The sequence below is a fragment of the Trematosphaeria pertusa genome, assembly GCF_010094035.1.
Source record: "Trematosphaeria pertusa strain CBS 122368 unplaced genomic scaffold BU26scaffold_26, whole genome shotgun sequence".
Lineage (NCBI taxonomy): Eukaryota > Fungi > Ascomycota > Dothideomycetes > Pleosporales > Trematosphaeriaceae > Trematosphaeria > Trematosphaeria pertusa.
The window spans coordinates 93899-101627 of NW_022987237.1; the positions used below are offsets into that span (position 1 = coordinate 93899).

General features: G+C 54.8%; 4 protein-coding genes across 4 annotated transcripts; 2 read left to right on the forward strand and 2 right to left on the reverse strand.

Moving 5' to 3' along the window:
• Positions 1-807: 807 nt before the first annotated feature.
• On the forward strand, positions 808-1749 carry BU26DRAFT_535517 (uncharacterized protein; the record flags this gene model as incomplete). Its single annotated transcript, XM_033831289.1, has 2 exons — positions 808-1110; positions 1201-1749. The coding sequence occupies 2 exons, from the start codon at positions 808-810 to the stop codon at positions 1747-1749; spliced, it is 852 nt and encodes a 283-aa protein (XP_033675941.1).
• A 174-nt stretch (positions 1750-1923) lies between these two features.
• BU26DRAFT_572178 (uncharacterized protein) lies at positions 1924-2229 on the forward strand (the record flags this gene model as incomplete). The annotated part of the gene is made up of 1 exon (XM_033834218.1): positions 1924-2229. The coding sequence occupies one exon, from the start codon at positions 1924-1926 to the stop codon at positions 2227-2229; it is 306 nt and encodes a 101-aa protein (XP_033675942.1).
• An 82-nt stretch (positions 2230-2311) lies between these two features.
• Positions 2312-4078, reverse strand: BU26DRAFT_525491 (uncharacterized protein). Its single transcript, XM_033830517.1, has 4 exons — positions 3763-4078; positions 3481-3698; positions 2887-3389; positions 2312-2799 (listed from the first exon to the last, which is right to left on the reverse strand). The coding sequence occupies exons 1-4, from the start codon at positions 4007-4009 to the stop codon at positions 2754-2756; spliced, it is 1014 nt and encodes a 337-aa protein (XP_033675943.1). The 5' UTR covers positions 4010-4078; the 3' UTR covers positions 2312-2753.
• BU26DRAFT_611154 (uncharacterized protein) lies at positions 4070-5660 on the reverse strand. The gene has a single exon (XM_033836049.1). The coding sequence runs from the start codon at positions 5588-5590 to the stop codon at positions 4400-4402; it is 1191 nt and encodes a 396-aa protein (XP_033675944.1). The 5' UTR covers positions 5591-5660; the 3' UTR covers positions 4070-4399.
• Between the last annotated feature and the right edge of the window lie 2069 nt (positions 5661-7729).

The following is a 7729-nucleotide window of genomic DNA, read 5'->3' on the forward strand; positions in this document are numbered from 1 at the left end:
GAAAGAATGGGATAGATCATTGCAAGAGCAAAGCGAGCCAAGCTGAACGAGCCAAGCTTTTATACACAGACATGCATACAGATATAGCAGCGCAAGTATAGTGGGATGGATGGATGTCGTCAGGAATCGGTAAGCACATGCTCGTGGTGGGCGGCTTCAGTCCGCTTGCGGTAGTGCGTGGCTTGTGTATGTGTTTGTCAGCTTGGAAATGGTAGCGTAAGCTGTCTATCCCACCCTCCATTTTGAGGACCTTTTATCAGGACTTCGGTGCCGTTATGGGGAGATCTCTTGTTTGTCTCTCTGTGGGATCGGTGTGTGTGTGCGTCTGCGATGAATGACCGGTTAGGATGAACGTTCATTGGCTACTGTATACTAGCTGAGGGGTATCGCTGTGAGGGCTGGGGAGAATCAGTGGTCGACTATAGGTAATTGTACCATCTTGAAGCTTTTAAACCCTCATTGCCGGTGTAGTCATCGAAGAAGAATAAGGAGACATGATACTTAGGATATTAACGCAAGGAGGGTTGTGCGAGAAAATGTACCTGAGCAGCGCATCTCGGAACTAGAAATAAGTCCGCTAGCGCGGAATTTGCGCGCCTCGGCTCGGAGAGCTCCTCACTTGCATCCTCCACCGTCGGACATCACCCGTCGGTCCGTTCGCTTCGTTGTATATACTTCAGGGCGCAGTTCTTCAATTGCACAATTCGTTCTCCTTTGACGCGTCTTTAGCCGTCCTTCCCCCATTCCCGTCACAGCAGCGCTCACACACCTCCTCCAGCTCCACCCACCCATCCACCCCCGCCCGCCATGTCCAAACTCGCCCCGAACCTAAAAGCGCTGATAAACGCCGCGCACGCGCGTCCAGGCCCGATCCCAGCACCGCGCCACATCGACGCCATATACAAGAAAATCGAGCAGGAAGCGACGGCGCAGAAACTCGGGCGGCCCTCATGGCTCGCGCTCTCCACGGCCGCGACCATGACGATGAACTCGCCCGAGTCAATGCTCGCGCTGTACAACTCGGCGAGCGCGGCGAAGCCGGCGAGCGAGGGCGTTGCGATCGCGGAGCTGATGCGCGAGGTGGGGTTGAAATGTATTGGGTTTAATGGAGTACGTTCCTCCTTCAGCAGCACCCCTACCGCTCAGGTCGATGACGCTCAGGTCAATGAAGCAACGATATACTAACAGCAAAACAAACAGGTCCCCCGCACAATAAACATGCTCAACGCCTTCCGCGCCTCCCTCCCCCCGGCCATCGTCTCCGCCCTCAGCACCGCCCCCACGCGCCTGCCCACCCCCTCCAACGTGTCGTCGATAAACACCCGCGGCCGCGCCCTCTGGGACTCGATCTACCGCCCGCTGAGCCAGAAACTCGAGGCCAAGCTCGCAGACGCGCACCCCGACCTGCCCGTGTTTATCATCAGCAGCGAGTACGGCGCGCTGTTCAGCGACCCGCCACGCGCGACGGGGGGGAATGTGGGTAGGGTGACGACGAGCCTGGTGGCGATTGCGTGTTTGCGCGCGCAGCAGGGGGTTGGGCCGCAGGTGCTGAGCCATGTGTTTGGGCTGCGGAAGGCGTGGGAGGATGGGAGTTGGAGGGATGATGGCGGGGCGGGAGAGGAGGAGGGTGTGAGGTGGTTGGTTAGTGATGAGGGGTGTGTGTGGGTGTTGGAGAAGGTGGATGAGGTTGTGGAGGCGCTGGGGGGTGGGCGGGGGTCGACGTTTGCGCCGGTTAGGGCGAAGCTGTAGAGGGGAGATGATGTGCGGGGGCGACGTTGGATGGCTGGCTCGGTCGGCCGGTTGTGCGCGGTCGTCGACCAGACACGCGCTGGTGGAGGAGTGTCGAAGATGCAATGTTAGTCAACAGCGGCCTGCGTCACTCTTCATACCCGGCTTTTGGCAGAACTGTTTTGATCTCCCGGCATGGGTTTGCTGGACGCTCTCGGCTCTGCTGCATCTGTCCAGGTCTTCGCCTGCAGCGTCGCTTCACAACCGCGCATGTACCTTGAGGTCCGGGAGAAAGAGAAAGAGAAGAAAGAATCCATCACGGACGTGTGCTTCCTAGACGACTATTACCGACCTCTTGGGTTCGAGCACTCTACCACGTCGACGTCGCCCAAAGACGTTTCCGTGGACAAAGGTTCCTACAGCAAGCGCGACATGCCAAGGGGCTTTATGCGGTTTCAGAAGGCAAGGTCATGTCGACGACACCTTCCGGTCGGGTTGTAAAAAGAAGCCGGGCCTCAGCATCTCCACGCAGCAGATAAGCAAGCTGGTAGCAGGGAATTGAAGACAAAATACATTCTTTCCTAGTTCTTCAACTCTTGTCTCTGTCTGAGTCCATGTCGCTTTCCAAACACAACTCCCCCTTTTCCCCCGACGAACATCTCTCCCTACAACTATCCTCACCCTCCGCTCCCACCATCTCGCCTCTCCCAGCGCCAAACCCAATACCCTAAAACACAGCCTCCCGTCTCAGCTCCCAATAATGCAGCGCCTGCAACACACCTATCCTCGCTCCAACACTCGCATCCCTACCCAAATTAGCCTCCGCCCACCCCTTCAACTCCCACCACGCCCCCAGCTCCTCCGGCAGACCCAGTGGCGCGTAAACCACACGCAGCGCGGCAGGAAACGGCTTCGGATCTATGCACGCGCCGACGCTCTGTCTATTCTCGATTAGGAGCTTTTGCGCTTCGAAGACGGGTTGTTCGCCGTCTGGCTGCGCCGTCGCCCGCGGAAACAAGCCAAGATCATATCCAGCATCGCCCGAAGTACACGGCGCAGTATCGCGAAAATCCCTATCAACCTGAGCACACGAAATCATCGTCGGCGGGCGTAGCACGTCGGGCAGGACGCGCCGCACCAGCTCGTTCGCGCGTATACATACCTTTAAAAAACCCCCCTCCTCCAAGAATCCGCGGCCTCACCGCACCCCCCTCATCCCTCGCATACTCCAGCACGCACAAATACTCGCACCCCTCCCCAAGCTCACCAAACGGCCACTCCCACCCCCCTCGCAGCAGCTTATTCTTCCCGCTCACCACACTCCGCAGCGCCGCGTCGGGCTCCGCGTGGTCGACGTAGAAGCGCGTGTTGGCTGACAGCGTGCCCGGGCAAGGTACCGCGTCGCGGACATAGTTCACTGGGGAGCTTTCCATCAGCGGTCCACATACTTCGAGCGGTAGCGGGGTGTGCCCGTCGCCGGTGGGGTTGGTCGAGTAGTCTGCGCGGGAGGGCAGGGTTTCGATGCCGCGGGCGAAGACGCGGAGGAGGGCGCAGAGCGTGTAGGGGTGCGTGGTTAGGACGCCGATGACGTCTTTTTGCTGCTGCTGCTGGTGGCTGGTGCCGATGCCGATGTCGTAGTGTTGGGTGAGGGTTTGGAGCATCTGTTTCCTTTGTTAGTGTCATCCTCTTCTTCTTCCGACGACGACGACGACAAGCACGCAAGCATCAATAGCAGTGGTTGGGGAAACGCACCTTCGTACCCACCCGATTCCCCCTCCACCCGCGCACCACCAGCAGCTGCGCGATCCACCACACGCGGCGCTCCCCCTCGCCATCGTGCCGCCAGCAGCTCGCGAAGCAGTGTCCGACGAGCTCGCCCTGCGGTGTTAGCGCGCAGACGAGCGTGTTGGATGCGCCTGGAGGGAGGGACTGTTGGGCTAGGCGCGCGGCGCTCATGCGGACTGGGTTTCCTGGGGGAGCGGGGGAGAGTTAGCGCGGCTCGGCGAGGGAGAGGGAGAGGTGGTGGGGCAGTACCTTTTCTAGCCCAGGGACCTATTTCTCGCGCTGCGTGCATGCTCCAGACGCCGTAGTGCTGGGAGAAGTTCGTGGCGCAGGAGTCGAGGTGGGTGTGGGTGATGAGCGGGCCGGGGATTATGCGGTAGGTGATGGCGGAGGAGGAGGAGGATGAGTCGGGGTGGCTGCTACAGAGACTGGATTGCGGCGTTGGGTCTGGGATGGTGTAGTCATGCTGTGAGAGGTCGGAGGGGGTGTGGAGGTGCATCTTACGGATGGGGGATAGGAATGGGGAGATGGTGAGGGGTGAGGGGGATGGTAAGGATAGCAGGAGCAGAGAAGGGGCGATGAAGATGGAGCAGAGCAGCGTGGTGGGAGATGGAGAAGTTTATACCCGGGTTACGAGCCGAGGAGAGAGAGAAGAATGGAAAGAAAGGGGAGAGAAGAGGAAAATCCGTTTGTTGGGCGTGGGATTTCAACCTTGGGAACGATTCCAGCTTTGAGAACGATCTCAACCTTGGGAGCGACTTGGGACGGGCACAAACTCTCGTTGGGCACCGACTGCCGAACCTGAGGCTTCACGGGCGCACTCCTCAGAACAATCGTGTCAGCCACGAACGTCCAGTCTTGTTATAGGCAGGCCAGTCTTCCCTACCCTTCATCCTTCCGCCCCCCCAGTTATCCCTCCTACATGGACACGCCGAATCACCTTTACAGCCCCCATCTCTCCCTCGCCATCATAACACAACCCGCGATACAATCTACTCCTCCCCCTCACAAAATTCTCTGCCGCAAACCCATCCGCCACAGCCCTCCCAACATCCGCATCCGAAACCCTCTTCCACCACTGTGCCACCGTGTCCCCTGGCGGTATCCTCTTCAGCCACTTCCTCACCTTCATGCCCCCCTCCCTCAGCGGCAACGGTGCTCCAGGTAGCACCAGCCCGCGCACCGCAACCGGCTCGCCGCCGCGATACAGCACGCGCGCCCACTGCCTATTCTCGCCAATATACCGATCCGCATATATCAGCCCGGCATACTTCCTCCCCAGCATTCCCGCGAAAAGGGGTCGAAGCTCCTCGATATCACTGCTCCTGACACTCTCCCACGTCGCCGCCAGAAACCAGCGCTCCACCCAGCCCATGTCCACCGGCACCCCGATGCCGGGGAACGCATGCATCTCGACGCACTCGGCGGCGAGCAGCGCGCCGACGCAGCTCCGCTTCAGCGGGAAACATGACACGTCTCCGCCGAAGACGTATTCCTGCCACGAGTAGCCCGCCTCGGGCATGTAGTCGCCCGGGGAAAAGTACGGCTCTGGCACGTCTCCGTGCAGCATGAGGAAGAAAGCGTGCGCTACCTCGTGCACGAGAATCTTCGCGATGTGGAATTGCAGCCGCAGCTCGCTGCATGCGCCGCCCGCTAAGCACGCTCCGCGCGGCGAGAGCAGGTGGTACAAGAACAGCGTCGGGACACCGATTACCGGCGCGACGGGTGCGCGCTCTGCAGCCGCTATCCACGCCTCGCCATCACCTCCACCGCCTTCGTCGTCGTCGTCGTTACTACCAGCCATCCGCCCAAGCGCCCACCACTTATTAACGCTCGTCACCGCATCGCCGCTCTCCACCGGCGCCCAGTAAAACCGCACCACCCCCGCCAGCCTTGCAAACGCATCCTCGAGATCCCTCGCCGCGGTGTCGAGATCCGCTTCCCGAGACTCGTCGGGGGCGAGCGTGCGCCGTCCCGTGCTGGAATCGATGCTGTACCGCCCGTATAGTGCGTGGATCCACCACCCGCGCAGGCTGGCGTGCGTGAGCCACTGCGTCGCGAGCGCGAGCGCGGGTTGCATGCGGGTGTGCGCTGAGCTGACGAGGGAGGCGGGCAGGCCTGTGTGGTCCCAGTGGGAGAGGGCGAAGAGGGGGTGGATGTGTGTGGGGGATTGGGGGATGGAGGATTCTGGGGGGTGGAGGGGGATGGTGAGGCAGTGGGATGCTTGGAGGATGATGGTTTCTGGGAGCGCATGCTGCTTGATGGGTGTGTAGGTGAGAGGTGAGTGTTGGGTGGCAGTTGCAGAGGCGTGTTGGTCGTGCAGGAGAGCGGTGAGGTGCGTGTTTTTAGAGAAGGAGGTGTGGAGGATAGGGTGGCCTTCGAGCGGCCAGGGGGAGGGGTGGGGCGCCACGGTGGGTGAGTGGTGGTTGCGTTTGGAGATAGGACTAGGGGTTATTTGTTTGTTTGTTTATTCGTTCGAGTGCGTTGATCTGCGAGGGTGCGTCGAGCTGGGGAGATTGCGGCGATGAAGCAAAATAGCATGGACAAGGTAGGTCTTTAAAGGGGTACTAAGAGGCTACAATTTATTCTGCCTCTGTTGCTGAAGGAATCCCTATAAAAGGGAGACAACATTGCTGAAAGAGCTACTATATCCATCGGTGGCAGCGACTCGAAGTGTAGCTTCAGTAACAAAATTTACGCTAGTTATGACTTCCCCTTCCCCTTAGTGAACTAAACTCCTCTCCCGAGTATCGTTTTACTTTCACGAGCCCTGGCCAAGTCTAAGCCTAGCACAGCACAGCATAGTACAGCATATCACAGTGTGACGGTCCGGTTCGGGGATTTACCTTGGGTCACATGACCTCGGGTCACGTAATCTTATCACGTGACCTGACCTAGCGCCTTGGCGCTCGGCACCTCTGTATATAGAGCCTCTCGGAGCCTTTTCTTAACTCCTAACCTTTAGATAGCTAAATTTAACCTAACCTACTCTGCTAGCACCTCTTATTCTTATAGCTCGTAAAGATAGTACTACCTATAGCTAACTTACCTAGCTAGGTGTTCTAGAGGCGCTTACAGTAGTAGAGACTATAGACCTAGCCCTTATATTATCTAAAGGTTATTACCTCTTTAGCTAGAGATAGTAGTATAATATTAGGCTAAACTAAGTAGCCTTATAAGAAGCGTTTACTAATAGCTATACTAAGAATTAGAGCTATAAAAGCCTAGTTGCTTACTCTAAGAATCTATTAACGTACTAATTAATTGCTTACCTCTTAGCGCTATATAAGACTACTAGCGAATCTAGTTAGTAGTAGAAAGATACTAGTACTAAGCTAAAGAGAGCTATTAAGAGCTTTATATATAAGAGAACTTCTATAGAACTTCTACGTATAGAAACTTCCCCCTCTTTTTTATAAATTATAAAAAATTAACAACCTACTACTCTGCTAGTAGCTAAATACCTCCTCTCTTTACTTCTTTCTTAATTAAAAAGCTAAATAAATCTAAACACTATAGAAGAACTCTCGCGAAGCTAATCTAGAGGCAGAACCTTAGCTCTATAATACCTCTTTACTCTAATAGTTCTTAAATCTAGAGTAGCAAACCTGCTAGTAGAATATACTAATTAATATTTCTACTATAAAAACTCTATTTAGTAATACAACGTAATAACTAATAAGAATTAGAATAATAACTTTAACTAGAAGCTTATAAGGCTCTACTAGAGCTTAGTAATACTAGAGCTATTATTAGCCTTAGGTTTATATATACTTTCTACCTCTACTAAAGAGCTTTAAGAGCTCTTTCTAGAAATGCTAGCTAAAATTATTAATAAAATAGTTAGCTAATTATATATATAATAGGTATATAAACAATAAATTTATATATATTACTAGATTGCTACTAACGCTCTTGCTAAGAGAGATAATATATACGCAAGATATTAGACATAGGCTACTACTCTAGCTAAAAAAGACGCTAAAATTTAGTAACTATAAGCGTAATTAACCTACTCTAGAAACTAGATACTACCTACTACGCTAGTTTAACGCGCGACGCGTTTCTCTATAATACTAATTATACGTAATTTAAGTGTATTACTACTAGAGAATTTAATCTTAGGTTCTTACCTCTTTATATACTAGCTAGCTACATCTCTAGCATCGCGAGCGCTAGAGAGCTAACTAACGCGCTCTACTAAGTTTCTAGATCTACT